The sequence below is a fragment of the Hyperolius riggenbachi genome, chromosome 11 (assembly GCF_040937935.1).
Source record: "Hyperolius riggenbachi isolate aHypRig1 chromosome 11, aHypRig1.pri, whole genome shotgun sequence".
NCBI lineage: Eukaryota > Metazoa > Chordata > Amphibia > Anura > Hyperoliidae > Hyperolius > Hyperolius riggenbachi.
In genome coordinates this window covers 167,858,451-167,879,789 of record NC_090656.1, presented here as the reverse complement: position 1 = coordinate 167,879,789, position 21,339 = coordinate 167,858,451, and the positions used below count along the sequence as shown (strand labels likewise).

Sequence of the window (21,339 nt, the reverse complement as noted above, 5' to 3'; positions counted from 1 at the left end):
TTTGGTCCTCATCAGTACATAGCAGGGATTGATATGGCTGTATGTGATAGGGCTTGGACCAGTACAACAGAGTAACCAAGCAGCTCAGGGTGACCCAAACCACTCGGAATGTATATAGGAGGATAAAAGGTACCAAAAAGCCCTCCTACTAAAAAAAGCAAAGCTTGGTGTAATTTTCCTTCTTAAAACAGAAGCAAATCTGCAATAATTCAGCTATAAGTGAACATTTGTGGTTACCCACTGCTACTGAATATGCAAATTATCCCTCTTTTCCCTTGGTTTGATATGACACTACTTCTTCTTCTTGCTTGGACCAGCCCCTTCTTCTTGCTTGGACCGGCCCTGGGGGCAGGGCGCTACTTCTTCTTCTTGTTTGAAGGTTGAGGCACTTACTCTATTATATATATAGATTATTACATTGTACATTTTACTTAGGCAATCTTTGTAATTTGAGTCATATTATATTGAGTTTCCTATTGAGCCCTTTTGCTGATGGAATATTTGCATTACTTCATTTAAAAGCATATTTAAATAAAAAGTAGCATGTTGAGCACCTCCGCCTAATCACTATTAAGGCAAGGGCCAGCCTTTCCATGGGGCGGGTTGAGGTGACGGTCAGAGAGCAATATATGGAGGTCAGAAATTTTCAGCATTCATTAGCCTCAACATGATTAATATTTCATTGTTAAGTATAGCCCAATACACACACAATAAGACAGTTACCATTAGTAGTACACAATACTCACTAATAAACTTATAACATCTTCAGTATGTTTGTAGGGGGGACGCTTGCAAATTGTCTAGAACCACCACTGGCTTAGACATTATGGATCTGGAACACATTCTTACATTCCTCTGACTGTTCTATGAACTTACCAGGTGCTTTGCAGGATTTGTGGGTTATGGTGTGATGATAAAGCAGTGAAACCTGTCAAGCAGTGGATCCACAGCAGTTGTTGGTTTACAGTGCTACACAGTGTTCTGTCTGTTGTTTATGGGGAAATCCTAGATGAACAATGCAATAAAACTGTAAAGTTGCATATTTATGCACATAAACCTTTATTTGTGAACTAGATCAATGCAAATTCTTCTTCTTCATTTAGAACACAGACTGGGGGCCGTGGCAATGAAATGATGGAGAACTTATTGGTCACACAATATCAGGCAGCTAATGGTGCCAATAACTATGAAACCAGCAGCTTATACTAAACACCATTCTAAACAGATCCTGCCATATAATACGAGTGGTAAAGCCACTGCAAGTTATGTATACCATATGCTCCTTTTAAACTAGACCTGGGATAAGAGAAAAAGCAAAGAGCACACCTGCTTTATGAAAAAATGTTTATTATTTTTAATGAAGTGTTTTAGCAGAATAGCACCAGAATAATCATTGAGCTCTGTTTATGGCAGACCCTGGAGTATATTTACTGTTTGTCAGAAGTTCAAACTAGTGAACATATGAGGCTGTAAGACAGGCCATCTGTTAGTCTTAACAGTTCTTGGACGATGGTCAAACATCTCTAAAAATAAGCATGTTCATCTATAAGGGTCAGTAGGCATGGTTTTCATTCAATCAGTGGGCAGAAATGGAAACCTAAACGCACTGTATATACTCCAATGTTTGCTCTATATGTAGTTAGACTTGGGGGTTTAGGCAATGATATTAAAATAAAATATGCAGTTGTTTCTGTTAATTGTGTATTATATATGTATTTATCTTATTTATGCAGCACCTGAAACAAGCATGCGGCTAATCTTGTCAGATTTGTCATAGACATCTGATATGCATCCTTGTTCAGGGTCTATGGCTTAAAGTAATAGAGGCAGAGGAGCAGCAGGGCAGTCAGGCAATGTGCATTAGTGTACTTAGAAGGAAATAAACATGTCAGCCTCCATATCACTTTCACCTTGGGTTCCCTTTAAAGTGGTCTGAAACTCAGAAATTCTTCTTTGTGCTAAAAGATTATTTACAGCCTAATGCTAGGTGCACACGAATCATTTTTTTCGGTCGATTTTATGTTCAATCGATTTTCGATCCGTTTTTCCGCTTGATTTCCCGCTCGATTCTCTTATCTTTTCTGATCAATTTCCATTCACTTCTATGAGCAATTGAGTGCTAAAACGAATAAAAGTAATAACGGACATGCCGGAAATTATCTATCGAACACATCTATCGAATGCTAAAACGTATCATGTGTACCTAGCATTAAACAAACTATCAGCAATTTTTTTTTTAAGCTGAACAGTATTAAAACAGTTAAAACAGCACTTCATTCTGCAGTGGAAGCTTGTGTTCCGAGGTGATGACATTGTTTCAACAGAGGAATGTAAACAACGGATAATTAGTTACAGCTAGCAACCGCTGAAACTGAACTGCACAGAGCTGACAAGCACAGAAATGTATCACTTGATAGCTGCTGTATATATATTAAATTCTATGAATAATATGCAATGGCAGCTTTTAAAGCAGATACACTATACTTTGGGAGCTTGTAATTTGTAAATGGACACTATTACTTGTGCACAAAAGCAAATATGGTGACTAAATGGGTAATAAAAAGTAGGAAAACACATTTTTATTGAAAGGTATGTCAGTTTTATTCCACATTAAAGTGACTTTCCACCGTTTGTTAAAATATCATTAGACACAAGCCCTCCATAATGTATTTATATAACATCCTCTTTCGTCTCACATGGTGGCCATCAGCGATATATATCTGGCCATCAGCGATATATATCATGCTCATGTTTGGGAGTCAGTGAGGCACGTTTCTGGGCTTATGACAGTTCTGGAGATAGAGTCCTCTTGGGACGTACAGCATGATATCCTTATGCCACGCCCCCAGGTGCCAGATGTGAGTACAATCAGTTATAGCATAGATCTGCATCCTAAGAAGGCTGTACATACACACATACCTCTCATTGTATACTTGGGCATGATACACACTCACAGATGTGCATTGCAATGGCTATGCTAGGCACCATAGATCACTGGTGGGCTGATGGAGACTGTTATAAGAACACATAGGGGCAGGTGGCTGATACCCGGTGACTGTTAGGTGGATTATTATTGTAAAGGTTTGCTTTACCCTGAAAATGATGTGTAAACAAACAAAATAAATATAGATGCTGATTTTCAGTATGAGCCTGTTAAATAAATTATCTTATAAATAGATCTATGTGTATGCCTTGCTTTTTTTATTGTTCTGGAGAGCAGAGTTCCCATTGAGCACTTCATTATCAGATTTAGAGCCACATACCATTCTGTTATTGACCTGCCTGTTGCAATCAATGCAGCAGTCACACAGCTTTGCAATGATGTTTTCTGCTTTCACTAGTCTGTGTCTCTCCCGTTTAGTGTCGATTGCGCATTATCTTTTTAAATGACACCATTTAAATGAGTATAGATTAGACTTGTGTGAATGGTCTTTGCTTAAAGTCCAGGTAACACATTTGCTTTCATTCTTTCCTTATTGGCTGCCAGATCCGTCAAGTGTGCTTTGTTGCTAAATATCTTAATTTTATATGGCATGCTAGGTCTTCCTTTTCACTTGGTGTTCTGGTCATTCATACCTACACAGAAAAAGATTATTTATAGAATACACTGTGATACAAATACATATTACAGCTGTAACCTTAAAGCAGATCTCTGGATACAAGCCTGCAAGGAAAATGAAGTATACGCTCCTCTTGTGTAATATTAAGAAATCTTTGGTCTGGCACCAAGAATTCCCTTGCCTTGCTCTGGCACACAACTTCACTAACAGCCACACACTCCTGCACTGTGACCCTCTTGAAAGACGGCCACTGTAAACACTTTCTTCAACTCTGTTTTATCCTCTCTGCGTTAGAATGAATGAACCAGTAGTCCAGTTCTCCCTGATGGCTGTTTTTTTATAGGAGCCTGCAGCTAAATTGATAATGCAGTGCTGCTTTCATCTCACTTTAGTGCACATTGTAATTTGCACTACTTCACATAAAGAAACTTTAGCCTATTTATAAAATTAAGGAAGCAGGGTGGTGTAGTGGATAGCACTCTTGCCTTGCAGCATTGAGTACCTGGCTTGAATCCCAGGCAGGGCACTATTTGCACAGAGTTTGTATGTTCTCCCCGTGTCTGCGTGGGTTTCCTCCAGGCACTCTGGTTTCCAGTTTACAAAAAGTTTTTTCTACCTTCACATCACAGAAACATACTGATACGTTAATTCAAAAGATGTACAAAGGACCGGCATACAAGAATTACAGTCTCTATTATGGAGAAGCTGCAGGGTAGAGAGGTGAGGGGTCCAGTGTCACAAATGACTGCCTCTTTAGGAATCGAAGCTGCTTGCTCATGTTGGAAATCAGTTGCAATACATGGATCATTGGGAAAGAGTGACAGGCAATCCGGGACTGCAGTTTCCTAAGATTCATTCTATATCAAAAATCGTGCAAATGATTCAGACAAATTTGCAACTTTCAATGGTATATGTGTCAATCACAGTCAAACAACTTGTACATCAGTGACAGCAAATATATACTGTCAGATCCTACCAGGATGGAGGCAGAAGGCGTTGGGTTCAGGGCAAGAATAGGGCAGCCTAATGGCCGTTTCGCACGGCGGTGCTTCTTCCGTCTTGGAAGAAGCACTGCCGTGCGAAATGGCCATTAGTTTGCCCTATTCTTGCCCTGAACCCACCGCCTTCTGCCTCCATCCTGGTAGGATCTGACAGTATATATTTGCTGTCACTGATGTACAAGTTGTTTGACTGTGATTGACACATATACCATTGAAAGTTGCAAATTTGTCTGAATCATTTGCACGATTTTTGATATAGAATGAATCTTAGGAAACTGCAGTCCCGGATTGCCTGTCACTCTTTCCCAATGATCCACGTATTGCAACTGATTTCCAACATGAGCAAGCAGCTTCGATTCCTGAAGAGGCAGTCAATTGTGGACCAGTTCCAGAAGAAGCACCGCCGTGCGATAACGGCCATTAGGCTGCCTGTTTCTTTGCCCTGCACCCACCGCCTTCTGCCTCCATCCTGGTAGGATCTGACAATGTATATTTGCTGTCACTGATGCACAAGTTGTTTGACTGTGATTGACACATATACCATTTGATGATGCAAACTTGTCAGAATCTTTTGCATGATTTTTGATATGGAATAAAACCAAGAAAACTGCAGTGCCTGATTGCCTGTCACACTTTCTCAATGATCCATATACTGATACCATCCACTGGCTTCCCCTTTCATTTGCCCTAGATTATGATGGCCATAGGACTATAATAGCGATAACACACAGGAGGTAAGAGGCATCCAGAATGTGGTAAAACTTCATTAAAAACAATAAATGAGAAAAAGTTTGTGGTGGCTTACCTCAAATGAAGACAAATCCATATAGTCAAATGAATTTTATTTGCAGTGGCAAGTGGCAACGCTTTTCGTGGATTTTAAGCCGACTTCCTTAGGCCAAATCAAGTGCCTGGGAAGTGCAATGAGCCGACATAAAGTGCCTCTGTCAAAGGCGGTAGAGTAGGGATTCGATTTTTAGCCCCTCTGAGGAACAGTTAAGCTACAAGAGTATATATTTTGTACAGTGCTGCAGAAGAGATCAGCGATACATTGATAATAATAAATGAGGCCTAAGTTGATTTTGTGAAGAGAATTTCCACATTGTCTTGTTGCTCATGTAGCTGTCAGCCCCTTATTGACAGGATCAAATCACATAACGTGACGTTTCTAAAAGATTGGGATTGAACATGGTTGATTACATGTGTGAGGGAATATTAATATCTAAAAAATGCTTTATAGCCAATGTTCTTTTTTGACCATGGGTAGAATGTGCCACAGGGATTCCCTGGCATGTGCTAGGCTTCAAGGATTCCTGGTATGCATCTATTGGTTTTATTACAGCTGTATCGGAAACCCTAAATGGGTTTGAGGGCATTTCTTCATCATTGCATTACTTATTCAGGTATCAGCAGGTATTATGGGTTAGGTAGCATTTTTTCTTTTCACTACATTTTTTGAGCTTTAAATTTATAATTTCAGGCAAGTACCAATATAGTATCTTTACTCATGTTCTTGCTAATACCAATCAATGTCATGTTGTCATGTGACCTGTTTTAGCCGCATAATCTCCAGGACTTGATGTATGCTGAAGGCTAATTTCTCCAACATCTGCTGATCTGTTGAGTTGCAAACTGAAAAAGGAACTTCTTTATATCATCGCATTAAATTTCCATGTCATGCAATATTACCTAAAGTTTGCTGGTCTTGTTTAATAAAGGAAAGAGCTGTATCACTATAAGGGGTAGCGTGAAAGCTGTGTTATTATGAGCTTCTGCCCCTTAGCTCCCCATTCCTGCTTTGTACACTGCCTTATGAAACATACCTGCGTGTCTGGCTTACATCCCTCCTCCCTCCCCATCTTTTGCTCTGTCTGCCTTCCATGTTTGGTTGTCAGCTCTGGCACTTAAAAGGTTATCACCAAAATGAACGTGTTGACATCAAGTAGCTCGGAATTCAGTTGGATCTGCTCAGGCATTTCGAAGGTTGTAAACACACATCTCTGCCAATTTCTTTTCTCTTGGCAAAGGAACTCTCGCCAGTTGTAGAGAACAAAGGATACAATACGCTGAAACGGCCTGAAGGTGATAGAGGGATGGTTTTTTTTTTTCATTGCTGCGGCCAAAAAAAAAAAATAAATCCCCTTGCAGTAGACTTTTAGCCCTTCCTGTCGCTACTCTATTTCTCTCTTCCTCCCTTTCTGCATTGAAATCCCGGTAGCTGCCTCTGCTATGAAGAAATAATAAAAAATAATAAAAATCTGATCTGTGTTCATGTCAGCAGTACAAAAGAGGTCTGTGTCACATTGGCAGCCATTCCTTGCAAGTTCTTTTCCCCTTCATTTGTGTCCTTTCTTTCGTATATTTTTCCTGTAATGAATCAGAGGCTTTTATGTGGCACTCTTCATAAATGGTACTGAGTAGGAGGGTATGGGCACACTTTCTATTATTGCGCCCCTCATGCATTTCTTCTTTCTTCGTCTTTTCAGAACCACACGTTGAGCCAGCACACACAGTGAGCCGGTGGCACTACAGGACTCCTCTCTGCAGAAGTCTTGACGGAGGCACAGTGGGATAAACCATTTGAACATTACATCCAATCAAAGTGTCATTTGCAACCCAGATGTAAAACTCTAATGATTTGGCCATGAAGCGCTGCTATTATAAGCAGCTGGAAATGAATATTAATGGGAGAGATTAAAAGTATTTCTTGCTCAGTATTTTATTGTCCTGCTTCTTACTAGTGTTCTTTAGAGCTTCTGACTGAATTTATAGTGTTTAGAATAATCATTTCCGATGATGTTGTCTTTTGTTGCTTATTGTATTATATTGATAGTTCAGAGCCTGAAGTGTTATTTTTTACGTTTGCATCATTTACTTGCTATTTTTTTCAGTTGTGTGTTTTTTGTGATGTGATGGATTGGCAGCTGTCTATTCCATTTTTATTATTATTGTTATTATTATTATTTTTTTACTTAAAGAATGCTTTGATTGGATTTGTCAGTTCACAGAGGACAGGCTGATGAATATAATAAGCAACTGGATGGGGTGCTTTTTAAATGTGACTTTATCTGATTTGCAATAACTAAAGTTCAATAAAGTTAAATACATTTAATACAAAGTCTGTTTTTTTCCCCCTTAAATTAACGAAGGCAGGTTAATAAAGAATAATGGACAAACCATGTTGTATATGTAAATGTATGCATTTGTCTCGCACAGCTTTTGTATTCTTGGGCACTGAAGAGTAATACATTGTCATAACATGTAACATTTCACCAACAAAGGAAGAGAGAGAAATTATGCCAAACAAGTCCAGTAGCTGATAATCAATTAGCTGACCGCTAACTATTAACCAGCAGCTACAGATTTTAATTGGCTAGACTAAAGCCTGGTACAAACCTTCAATTTTGATTGGCCCGTTTTACCACCTCCATGTAGTATGAGGGTCAACAGATTTTAAATACTATGATCAGCTTGTGTAGATAAATTCTCATACTACACCGAGGTGGTAAAATTGATCAGTGATTGGCCAATCAAAATTGAAGTTGTGTTGCCAGGCTTTAGTTTCTAGCTAATTAAAATCTCTAGCTGCTGCTTAATTAATAGCTTAGTTAGCAAACCGCTGTAGGATGCTGCCGTGGTTAGTTCTGGATCCAGTTTGCCTCAGTTTATTTATTACTGACCCAGTAGATGAAATAAAAAATAGTTTTGCCATCTTGTAAGATGATAGAAAATTAAATAGAATTATCAATGCTTCGAATCATAATGACATACCACAGTAGGATCTTGACAGGATGGGTTAAAGGGCGGGTAAGTGGCAGATGAAATTGTTGATAAAATGTATGTATACTGGCTTACCCTTTCTGGGTCAGTGCTTTAATGTATTAGAGGTATTGTATTTAACATGGCAGCAAATCAATATGCAATGTTTAGAAGGAAGTACATACGGCAGCCTCCATATCTCTTTTTTATTACAGGGCAATTTTAAGAAACAACTCAAGCTGCTTCAGCTGAAGTTAATACAATTTTGGGATGCATAAAAAGGGAACTAATGCTAACACTACACTCACACTGGGCCAAAAAACACTCCAAACCAGCGGGGAAGAAGTGAATGTGTGAACTATGTTAAGTATACGATTTTGTGTACATGTGCCAATTTGAAATGAGCTGGAGCTGAATGCACATTTCTGATTGGCACTATTTTTCTGGAGGCTGGTATCTAAATCCTGGCAGAACCATAGGGCTATAATTGGTTTGCGAAAGATCACTAGGAAACCTCTAGCACCAGGGTGGATTTTCATTAGTTCACTGTGTGGTGGATCAATGACAGTTCTCCCTGTTGGCTAGGTAGGATTCCCCTTGATATAGCCAATGTTAGCTTTATGTTTCTGCAAGCGCTTTGAGCCTACATGCCTTTGTCCCTGAGCCCTGAGCAGGGTCAGTAGATGCAGCAGATCCAGATGGTGGCAAAAACAGCAGGCCGGATGCACAACAGGGAGCATTGTGAATACACTCACTGGACACTTTGACGGGGCACTGTGTATCTGCATAGGATACGCTAAACGCATATCATTGTGCATCTGGCCTGTAGTGTGAAGCTAGTCTTCTACTAAAGTAAACAAAGCGGTGAATTGTATTGTGATGCCACACCTGCCAAACCCGTCTTACTTTGCTACAGTTGCCATTCAGGTCTCATCCATTAGGGTCTTCTGAAGACAATTGCACTGTAAGCACAGTAAATGTTTAGGACTGGATGATGTGCCCATGCATGATACAGTCTCGATTGTATGTACAATAGGTAAATATTAATGTCATGCTGGAAATTAGGTATTTTGCTGCTACCACTCTCCAGATGGAAACAAGGTGGTGAGACCTCAGAACCAGCTATTCATAAAAGGAAGAAAAAGGTTATTTGCAACCTAACTAGAAGATCAAGCATGGGTCAGAAATAATTAGGTAACAAGGGCAAAAACTGTAATGATTACATTGTTCATTTATTTAAAAAAAACTAGAAAGAAAACATATACAGAAAAATGCCAAAAAGATGATGGTTTTGAGAAACAAATGATGGTTTAAAGTTTACCTGAGATGAAAAGAAAAAAAATAAATTCACACATACCTGGGGCTTCCTCAAGCCTGTTTCGGCCTGATCACTCTCTTGGCGCTGTCCTCCAGCTCCTGGATCTTCCGTAAGGGCTCCTGGTATCTTCGGCCAGTCGGCGCATGCGCAGTGTGGCCAGGCGGACTTCCGCTGGCCAGGAGAGTTCGATGTTTGCGCAGTAGTACTGCCCAGGCGCAGAATCCTCCTGGCGACAGGCGCAAGGCAGGGCGGACATGCGTGGCCAGACCATGCATGCCCAGTACGCCCCGACTGGCTGAAGATACCGGGAACCTTTACGGAAGATCCAGGAGGTGGAGAACGGGCCAAGGGAACGATCAGGCCGAAAGGGATCTGAAGGAAGCCCCAGGTATGTATGATCTTTTTCTTTTCATATCAGGTTCATTTTAAGGACCCAGAGATCTGTTGTACCAGATCTCTTAAAGGGCTCATCCTTATGGTAGGGGCTGACATAAGAGCTGATGCCCTCCCTGCAAGAGGTGAAAACTTCATACTGCGATGTCATCTAGGTATGCTACTGTGTAACCTTGCATTTATTCCATTCATGGACTGAAAGGTGGCAGTGGCATTCTTTTGAAGCACTTCATTTTGACGCACGCTCTTCCCCACGTTGTGCCTGAACTTGGCACTGCCATAGACAAAATGTTATTATGTCTATGGCCGCGCCAGGGTAATTCGAGATTCCGATGATTGCTGGACCCAAATTATTTCCCCCTTCAAATTGCTACGACCGGGAGGGGGAATAGTAATTAAAGCTGCCCGGATTTTGTGCGGCAGCAGGGTGAGCTGTCATTTGTCTGCGCCAAAGTGACCAGGCTGCAAGAATCTACACATATGCGCATTTTTATCCCAAAATGCTTTCTAGTAAATTCATAGAGGCCAAAAGGGATGATACATTCTGATTTCTCTCTCGGGATCTGCCAGTACCCATGGCTCAAATCCATGATTGTCAGATCATTTCATCAATTTGAGAGATAGGTGGTGGTGATGTCATTCAGTCTCCGGTAGTTGACACAGAAACAGGTAGTCTTGTCCTTTTGGGGACTATAACAGGAGCTGTCCTTGGGCTAGAGGATTTCTGGATGACTCCTAACTGCAGCATCTCCTCAATCTCAGCTTACACTTCTTGCAAGGTGTGATAGGGGCCCTGCCATAAGAGCTTGTGGGTCCCTGTGTGAACTCAGTGAGCTGCTAAGTTGGTTTGACCAGAGAGCCCTGAGAATGTTGAGTGCATTAAAGTTAAACTAAAGTTACTGGGGGTATGAGAGGTGGGGGTTGATGTTCCAATCCTCCATCGTTTCTCATAGTTCCGCTAGCAGGTCTATCAGTGAGTCTGGCTCTTCTGGTTCCAGCTGGCTGCACACTGCTTACACATACTGCTCTCTCTCCTTATGTGCCTTCAGCATGTTCACATGGAACGGTTTCTGATGCTTACCCCCCAGACTCACCAGGTAAGTGACTGTTTTCACCTGTTTCAGAATGGTGTATTGCTCCTCCTAGGCAGTCTACAACTTACATAGTTACATAGTTATTTGGGTTAAGAAAAAGACTTACCTCCATCGAGTTCAACCAGAGAACAAAGTACAACACCAGCCTGCTTCCTCACATATCCCTGTTATTCCAGAGGAAGGCGAAAAACCCTTACAAGGCATGGTCCAATTAGCCCCAAAAGGGAAAAAATTCCTTCCTGACTCCAGAATCAGATAAAATCTCTGGATCAACATCACTGGGCATTACCTAGTAATTGTAGCCATGGATGTCTTTCAACTTGTTCTGCCTGGTGGGAAGTAGGGCGTATACCTTCTGATCTATGATGCATGACCTTTCTCTACAGTTCTGGTCAAACCAAGCTTTCTGCTTGGCCTGTGCCACGGACAATTTTTCAGTCAGGCAATGAGTGACTCCATCTTGTCCCAAAATTTTTAGGACCTGCTCAACCACGGAGATTTCTGGGCTGGGTCACTTTTGCCCTTCCAGGTCTCCCGAAATATTATATTTTTAGTTTCAAAATCTCAAGAGCCAAATAAGCATTATAACATGTACAAACAATGGAACATGGACACCCAACATGGGCGCCATATATCATAAATGCACATAAAACATTATCAAACAATTTCAACGGTACAACTTTTCATGTTGTTGAACAATGGGGTATAAACAAGCATTGTGGCGATTTATTATAAGGGCATACTGGATTGCAGAGAATAAATATTCGTGAGTATTAGGCGGTCTATATATATCTATAATTATATACAATGAAAAATCACATGGGTAGCAGAGTTTGTGTGCCTCTGGGTAGGTGGCGTGTTATCCAAGGATCCCGGATTTCGACTTCGGTTTGAAGCCCATGAGAAAAATTTTGGATCCCTTACAATGCGGTTTGGAATATTGGAGCTAATCAGTGCATGGATTCTCCTCCACAGGGATGAGACTTTTGGGCAAGTCCACCAGACATGGAGCATTGTACCTGGTACCTGGCACCCACGAAAACAAGTAGGGTTTTTAGACAGGTCTATTGTGTGTAGTCTAGAAGGAACAAGATATGTTCTATGCAGTAGGCATATAGAGATTTCCATGTTTGACGTTTGAATGCTTCCCTTGGATAGAGTTTCCAAGCATTGAGTCCATTCCTCATTATCGAGTGATATGAAGATCCTGTTCCCAAGCAGTTTGGTATTTATGTTTGAAGTTAGGGGGAGGACTATTGAGGTTTGAGTAGAGCATAGACAGCACACCTTTTCGCATGGGATCTTGGGAGCAGATGGTCTCGAAGGAGGATGGAGATAGGCAAGAGCCTGGTGCAGCTAGGTTTGTGATAAAGTGGTGTAGTTGCTTAGCCCAAAACCATTCTGGTCTGGGCTAAGGGATCCTTCCCCTATTCAGGAGATGTGGTAGCGTGGAAATATTTTTGGAGGTCCACCATGTGAAGGTCTGTGGGGTATGGCCCTCTGGGAAGTCTGGGTTGTGAAAGAGTTCCGTAATAAGAGTTTGGATTGTAGCCAAAATATTTTTAATGGCCTGCAGATGTCTCATCCTTATAGTAGTTCAAAGGATGAGAACCCAGCATAGCAAATAAGGCAGATGCCGCTCCTAGTCCTTCCCCTGTAGTTCTACAAATGTTGCCAGCATCTGCTTCCACGTCCATTTAAATTGTTTGCACAAACAGAAAGCATCCATTAGCTGCAACAAGAAGCAGGAGTTCTGATTGGAGCTCATCTCAGCGGGGAACACCACACGAGTTAAAATCCCTGTTAAAGCCTCTGCTACCTTGGCAGATCTAAGCGAATACCGCACTACTGCCTCCAGATAATGGATGGCATAGTCCACGACCGTTAAAATGTATTGCTTGCCAGAACTGCTAGCGATGAGCAGGAAGGCCAATTATATCCACTGCCACCCTCTGGAAGGGCTCTGGAATTATGGGCAGTGGGGGTAAAGGAGCTTTTCAGGTACTCCTGGTCTTTTTTCACGCTCTGGCAAGTGGTACACGATCAGCAGTACTTTGTTCCCATCGTGGGCCAGTTAAAGTGGTTTTGAACATGTTTGTGGGTCTTTCTGATACCTAAATGCCCCGCTAGTGGAATATCATGGGCTGTCTTGAGTACCTGTGCCGGGAATTCCCTAGGGACTACCAACTGCCTTGTGTTCTCAGCTGCATCACCTTTCGTAGGCTCTACAGCTTTGCTCTACAGTCTGTCGTTTTCCCAATACACTTTGTATGGAACACACCCGGCTGGAGGCTGGGCGGCTTGGGCTTCCAGACTTGGATCACTCCTCAAGGCCTGTACAAATGCAGTGCCACAAGTCTCCTCCTCCTACTGACTGGTGGTGTAGAAAGTCAGCTGCGGAGAGTTACCTTCAATGCATGGGTCAGATGTAGGTAGAGGGACCGTTGGTGCTGTCCAAGCAGCCCCATCTAAGCTCAGGTTACTAGCGACACTGGAAGCATCTGCCAGGAGGGGTCCCTTCTGTCGGTTCTGAGTTTGTGCGGCTGGCCATAGCACGTGTTATGGTATCGAAGAAATTTAGGGTTAATCCTTCAAGAACGTGAAGATTCCAAATGCCAATTCCAGATGTTGTGATTGTTTTTATTGTTTTACCTGCGTAGATTTCTGATACCAGTTTTACATGAGTGACTTACCCCAAGCTCAACCAATACCAGAATTGAAGAATCTATTGTCTGTTGATTATTATAATCCAGATGACATCTCCTGTGGGTATGGTCTTTGGGTGCTGTCATCTGACCTGTGTAGACCAATCATCTTTCTGCTGTTGTCTCTGTCCAATCGTGATGATTCTTTGCTCACAAATACCTCTGCACATGGCATCTTAAGAGTTCTTTGTTTGATACAGTTTCATTTTCCTGTAAATTATGTCATAGTCCTACCTCTTCCGAAAGCCTTTTGGTTTCGCTTTTCCCTTAAAATGGCCTCTGAGAGGAATGCAAAGAGACTGGACCAGCAACTGTTGTTTAAGGCAAAACTCTACATTTACAGTTTGATTATAATATAGCAATTTCAGAACAGGTATAGCGTTATTTAGATCATAATTATTATCACTGGCACATGCATTTTATCAACAATGACAGGTGCAGAAATAGGTAAATGACATTTAGTTGGTTGCACATTCAAATCTGATACCTCCCACCTGGATGCATTAGGTATGGTAGGAAAAGAAGGTAAAGTGTCCCCATCTTCCTGTTCCCTACAGGTTTGTACAGTACCTGGTTTTTGTCAGGGAGTTATACTTGGGCGTCCTGCATGTCTGCAGGGTACTCTTAATGGCACACAAGGATACCCAGATCAGTGCCAAGCACTGTGGCAACAGGGATATCATCCAGGTCCCCAACCACCTGCTCTTGACATCCCATTCCCTAATCAATGATGACTTGAGCTTGTGCAACATGAGTGCATGTGCCTCTGACACCGATCATAGTGAGGTATTTTCTGGGAAGGAGATCCTTTGCTGTCGCAAGGTTTCAACAGACCAAGGTAACCTCTGCATCTGTGTCTCAGAAGCTGATGACAGTCTGGCCTTCCACAGTGACAAGCTGATGATTCTGGGAGCTACCGAGGATCTTGGAGCCCCTAAACAGCAATACAGCGGATGAGATAGGTGGTGGTGTGGAGTAGTTAGCCCCCTTAGGTTATGGCATTGTTCCCGTGCTAGTGACCTGGAAAGGTGGTTGGGCCATCTTCCCTGTGTAACAGGTTTGCTTGGTGTGACCGTGCACACCAGGTCCTTGGTGACTCATGGTTCACAAGGCCCGCAGACCTGCCTTCTCTCCAGTTCTGGGACATAGCTCTGTCCTTGTCAGGTACTGGGAGTGTGCAGCTGTCATTTCTCCTCCTTCATGTTTTCCTGATAAGAACCTAGAATGAACAACTTTACTGGGATTCCTGTTCCAACTGAAGATTATACTCCATCTCTGCCTCCTCATAATCATTGTCACAGGTTTGTATACGGTTTAAAGTGATCCTTCAATTTTTCACTCGTAGTAAAATGTAGTAAACACTTGCTTAGCACACTTATCATCAGAGCAATGATGGAGGAGTAATGTGGGCATCAAACTCTAACTTATCTGATTAGACTTAATATGATAAGGCAGTGGAGAATGTTTGACCATTTAATGATAAATGTAAACATCCCTGGAGCAGCAATACTGCTTATTTTCAAATTCCTATATTTGAGAAAAGGCAATTTGGTTTTAAATTAAAAGTGTAGGTAAGATGAAAATTGTTTCTTGTTTTACAAATCTGAATTCATAAAGTCAGATCTTGAATGTTTATTAGACTTATTTTACTTTCAGGGATCATAGTAACATCAATGGTTATTTAAATCAAAGGATGAATTCACTGCCAATAAAAATAATCTCTCTAGTTAGAAAAAGTCCAGTAGAAGGTTTTATGGTTTTCCAAATATGGGATGGAAACAATGTTTCTGAACATTGTAGGCTTCCATATTTTTTTTAACGATGGACACAACAGTTTGTGAAATGTGTAGGTTGTTCAAGTTTCAGTTTGCACCGGCTAGTGAGGTGTGATGTGCATCCTAGTTCAGGTAACACAATAAGCTCATTAAAAATTACGGCAAAAAATTATACAATTTAAAAGGCATACATACAAAATGTACATTGCTCCCAGAGTAAAATACATCATATATTACTTTTTCCCTCTGTTGCTATTACTTACAATAGGAAGTATAAAGCTGACAGATCTAACAGGTTTTGGACTAGTCCATCTGCTAATGAGAGATTCTCATTATCCCCTTTATTCTTTACAAATGCACTCTTTGGAAAGGATCTATACAAAGATGTCAACGGTCTCCCTACTCGGTTGCACCCTATTGTGGCAGTTGTACTGAGCAACTGCAATTCTGTAAGTGCTTTTGTTAATAAATACCTGAGAATACCTCCATGAGGAGATTAACTGGTCCAAAACCTGACAGATCGGTCAGCTTTTCATAAGCTACTGTAAGTGACAGCAACATAGGAAAAGGGTAATTTATAGTGCATTTTACGCTGAAATAAATGTACTTTCATACGTATATATTTTAAATTTTACAATTTTCCATGATAGTTGCCCTTTAACTGCATAAGTCCTGGGACCCCCCAGCAGCAGTTTTCTAAGAGCTTGTGACTTGAAAAGTTTTTTTTGCTAATGGAATTGTAGGTGTGTGATTCCACTTGAGGGATGTGATTTTTTTTTTTTTTTTAATTACCCATTGCAATACATTAGCAAGAGCTTTACAAATCACAAGCACTTAGAAAAGCGCTGCCGGTGGGTCACAGGCCTCAATGTGCCCACAAAGCGAAGCACAGCCTAGGAAGAAATAAGGGAGTGCAACTTAGCTGAACACTGTGAGGAAATATGCAGAGAGCTAAGACCAATGAACGATTGCGCCTTCACTGCTTTGTTGTTGGTATTAGAGCACTGTGGGAACACAGCTTGAGATTATTTACAGCTGTTTCCACACATCCCCTTGATATTGCAGTTTTCCACATGGGCAGCACCCGTGAGGTGAAGCTTCTGGAAACCTACATTCTCCAGAGACAAATCAAAGGAAAAAGTATTATCTGGCGGGAAGGATCTCAAAGCACATTATAGAACACACATAATAAATCTGTGTATGCAGAGAACCATGAAAAAACTTTCCCTCTTCAGATTTATTTTTTTTATATCTAAATATAGTAACAGTTGAGTGTCTCTGATGATTTACAAAGTATTTAAAAATTACCTTTCATTTGAGCGAATTGAGCCCACTTGTGCAGCATCTCACCGTAAAAGATTTTTTTCCCTTATTCTATACAATAGCAGAACAAGTAAAGGCCCTTCTTCACTAGTAGTTTTTTGTGATTTGATTCCTATCACTTGCAGATTGCAAATAGCTATGTACTTAATAACCGCTGTGCCTGCTGTATTTTTTGTGCTCCTATACAAAGTATAGGTGCGCAGGAGAATCGCAAAAAAAAAACAATCGCGCCATTATGGGATTTTTTTTTCACGATCTGGCAATTCAAAATATCTCCCCGCCGTTCTTTTTTCCCATCACAATTGCGTCATACACCCGTCAGATTGTGGCAGAATTGCTGCAGTGAAAATAGAGAGGAATGCAGCACAATTGCAATCACATTTCTCAGTGGAAAATGGCTCTTTTGAAATGGATGTTTATTGGATGTTTATTTCCAGCAATTTATTTGGCGATAAAGTAACAATGGGGATTGTTTACTAAACAGCGATAAGCAGAATTTCATAGGTAAAGTCTTATGTCGGGAATACACGGGTCGATTCTGGCGCTCAATTGAGCCGATAAGATGGCTCAATTATCTATTGAGCCATCCTATCGGCTCAGAATCAAGCCATGTATTCCCAGCATTACACATAAGGAAGGAGTGCAGGCATGGGCAAACTTGGCCCTCCAGCAGTTGAGGAACTACAAGTCCCACAATGCATTGCAGGAGTCTGACAGCCACAGTCATGACTCATAAAGGCAAATGCATTGTGGGATTTGTAGTTCCTTAACAGCTGGAGGGCCAAGTTTGCCCATGCCTGGAGTAGAGCATAATGCATTGCATGTAATCCATTGCGTTCTGCTCTGCCCCATTGTGCGATAAGATTTGATGCATGTTAATTTGCTTAACACAATTTACCTACACCTGTTGTCTCTCTTGAAAATTAGCAGTAGCTTCCCATTTTCTGTCTGAAGTCTGCAACCATTATTGTTTTGTTTTTTCCCCCCTGCAAATTGTTATTGTATTTTATTTTGCAAAGGGAGGACCTCTGCCGTTGCTCTCCAAAGTATAATACATAGTCCGGCAAAGCTACATGTGCATGTCTGTATGGAGGTTGCTAAGAACACGGTCATTCAAAGTAATCACTAGCAATCGTTTGGGGTGATTAAGAAGTCATATTTGTACCTCACTTTAGGGGATGGGATTGGTAAGTAAAGCTAAGATGTTATATTGTAAGTTCCTGTAGCAATCACAAGTACCAGAGGGTGGAGGGAGATTCAGGGAAAGAGAATTCTGGCCTAACAGCTATTTTATGTCACAGGCTCTTCTAAGGCATTCTACATATTTTGCATTCCTGCTCTCACTGCAGCAGGGACTACAGCATCAGAAGCCTGTGCTCATCAATGTTAAATAATTTGTGTTGGCTCCTGGGAAAAGAATCAGTTGGCTAGTTCTGTGACTCCAGATTTAGTCCCCAGGCAAGGCTATTTTTTCTGGTTCACTGGTGTCACACTCTACAGTAAAACAGACATTTTAATATGCAGTGCAGATAATACTACAATAACACTTGCAATAGAGAAGTCTAAACCCCACCACTTGCAAATCACTGAATTGGCTCATCAATGAAAGTAATTTGTAATTTAATGCTGTTAAAAATCACCTTTACATATATGGTACTCGGCAGAAAAAATATTGAGGTTGCCATGATGCATACAGTTTGGCATAGTAAGAAGTAATGCCATTTTTTTTTATAAAATTGCAGTAAACTCAAATCAGAGAGGGATTGACACTGTTTTTTCACATTTTTAGTTACTAGAATCACCACTATTTAAAAAGAGTCAATAAACCGATGAAGTGTATTTGCTTTTCTTTCTTTTCTGCATTATTATGGCAAATGCAATGACTTAATAAATTAGGTGTATTTACTACTGATCTGTAAAATGCATGTGCTCAGACAGCATCATTTGTGTTACATACATTACACAAGGAACATACACAATGTGGGTCTAACCTGAATTACTCAAACTGCATAACTTATGTTCCATACTTTGTGTAAGGGCTGATTCACACTACAAGAGCTTTTTAAAAGCTAATGATTTAAAATGCTCTTGCTAATGCAATGCTATGTGGGATTTTTTTTAGAAATCACATCGCTCCAGTGTGAACACTCACATGGATAACATTGGCCAGATCTTTTAAAATCATACAGCCCTTAGAAAAGCTATTGTAGTGTGAACCAGCCCTAACTCCTGGTAAGACTTGCAGGCACTATCTGCATTCACACATTTTACTGGTCATTAATGAATAACCTCCTAGAGGTGAAGATGTCGGGATAAGGGACTAAGGGCTCAGACACACTATAAGGGCCTGAGCCCACTAATGCAGTTGTCCGCAGTTGTGTCAGCTTATCAGAAACACATCAATGTTACAGATGCTGAAAAGCGGACACAACTGCGTACAACTGCGCTCCACTGCGTTAGTGGGCTCAGGCCCCAAGTGCTTATTTGAGTGCTTTTTGGCCTCCAGAGCTTTCTGAGAGCTTTTTACCCACTTGAGGACTGCAGTGTTAACCCCCCCTAAAGACCAAGCCATTTTTCGCTTAATGGACCACTGCAGCTTTAAGGCCTCACTGCAGGGCGGGACAACTTAGCACACAAGTGATTTAACCCCCCTATTCTCTCCACCAACAGAGCTTTCTGTTGGCGGGGTCTAATCGCCCCCCAGATGTTTGTTTACTTTTTGGCAAATATTTATTTTTTTAATAAAACCGTATATTTTTTTCTTATTTATGTGTTCCCCCCTCTCTCCCACAGTCAGCCAATCACTGTGATCGGCTGTCATAGGCTTCAGCCTATGACAGCAGATCGCTCCTGTCTCCCCCAGGGGGACAGCCCTGTCATACGTCTGTCCCCAGTACAGCGCTGCCGTGGATTGCAGCGATGTACAGACTAATTCGACGGCGGTTTCGCCATCTAACAATCCCTTAGTGGCGATCACCGCTGGGAGGCTGATGAGCTCCGTCATTCAAGCAAAGATCAGCACGCGCAATCTCCTGCAAAACAGGCCTGCAGGACCTAACTCCGATCGGCTTTAGGCGGTCCTGGGGCTGCTGCCACGGCCACGCCCATTGGCGTGATGTGGTTGGCTAGAGGTTAAGAAATTCTCCCATTGACTTACATTAAAATTGTGGCAAGATCGCAATAAAAATCACACAATTTTATCACAATTTTAATGTAAGTCAATGGGAGTATTTTTTAGAAAGCTCTCAGAAAAGTGCTTATAGTGTGTCTGAGCCCTACGTTTTTAGGGAGAGAAGACAAGAAAGCGATTCCTTATGATGTTCCCTGTATTTAAAAGTAAGGGGAAATTACCCCCCCCCCCCCCCCCGCACTGAAAGCAACACACCTTAGAATGTTGCTTACAGCGTCAGTATTGACCGATTAGCGGATGAGGTATACTGTATTTTGCACCATATAAGACGCACTTTTTCATCCCAAAAAATGCAGAGAAAAAGTCCCTGCGTCTTATATGGCAAAGGCAGGGAATCCCCAACTTGCAAACGCCCGTCGATCCGAACCGCCGCCATTGGGGATTCCCTGCCTGTGTGTCCGCAGCGTGACAGACTACCCCCTGCCTCAGCTCTTGTCCTCTAATCACCTCCTGCCCCCCATGTGCGTCTCCCCCGGTCCCCCCTGCGTGTCTCCGATATCCCCGCGTGTCTCCGATATCCCTATTGTATATATTTCCCCCCTCAGTGTCTGCAGCATCAGCGGCTTACCAGATCCATGCTGCCACGATGACTGCAGACACCCGGCATCTCCGTATGCTTCCTCTACTGCGCGCTTGTACTGATGACGTCAGTAGGACAGATGGGGCACACAGTAGGACACCTGGGGTACACAGGAGGAGACATGAGGTACACAGGAGTACCATTTGGGGGATAACACGTACAAGACGCTCCTGGAACATGGATGCACCAGGTTTAGTATATTTTTCTTCCCCTGGTTCTTGCCCTCTATTCCGGAGCGTCTTATATGGTGGAAAATACGGTAGTGAATGGGATCACCATTGAATACACTGTCACCAGGATAGCAATCACATATATCTAGGATTTGGATTATCTGTTTTAAGAATATGATATGGAAAGTTGTCACAATACTAAGCATTCGACCCCGGCACAGGTTCTACAATGATCAACAGAGGAATCTCCTGAGACCAAAGTTAGTTAGTATATGGTTCTCTATCTCGGGGAAATAACAGCATACCAGAGCAAACGCATTTCCAGAAGGAACATCCTTGTTTCATCAGAGACAAGGGAATTGGAAAAAGCGTCAGTTAACACTGCTATCCCATACTATTACTGGATCACTGCAATGTGTAATAAAAGGGAAGATCACATTTACAGCAATTACCCAGGTGCCTGGAATATCA

The 21,339-nt window shown here is 41.6% G+C and overlaps 1 protein-coding gene across 8 annotated transcripts in view; it reads left to right on the top strand.

The window, feature by feature from the left end:
* Positions 1-21,339, top strand: part of ZNF423 (zinc finger protein 423) — a 464,204-nt gene that overhangs the window by 375,178 nt on the left and 67,687 nt on the right. Inside the window, exon 9 of one of the 8 annotated variants that reach the window (XM_068261032.1) lies at positions 7,048-7,679. The exons of the other annotated variants lie outside the window; for them this stretch is intronic. Coding sequence (XP_068117133.1) covers positions 7,048-7,077 — 30 coding nt within the window. The 3' untranslated portion in view covers positions 7,078-7,679. Of the gene's footprint in view, positions 1-7,047; positions 7,680-21,339 lie in introns of those variants that run through there. 8 annotated transcript variants of the gene reach the window in all.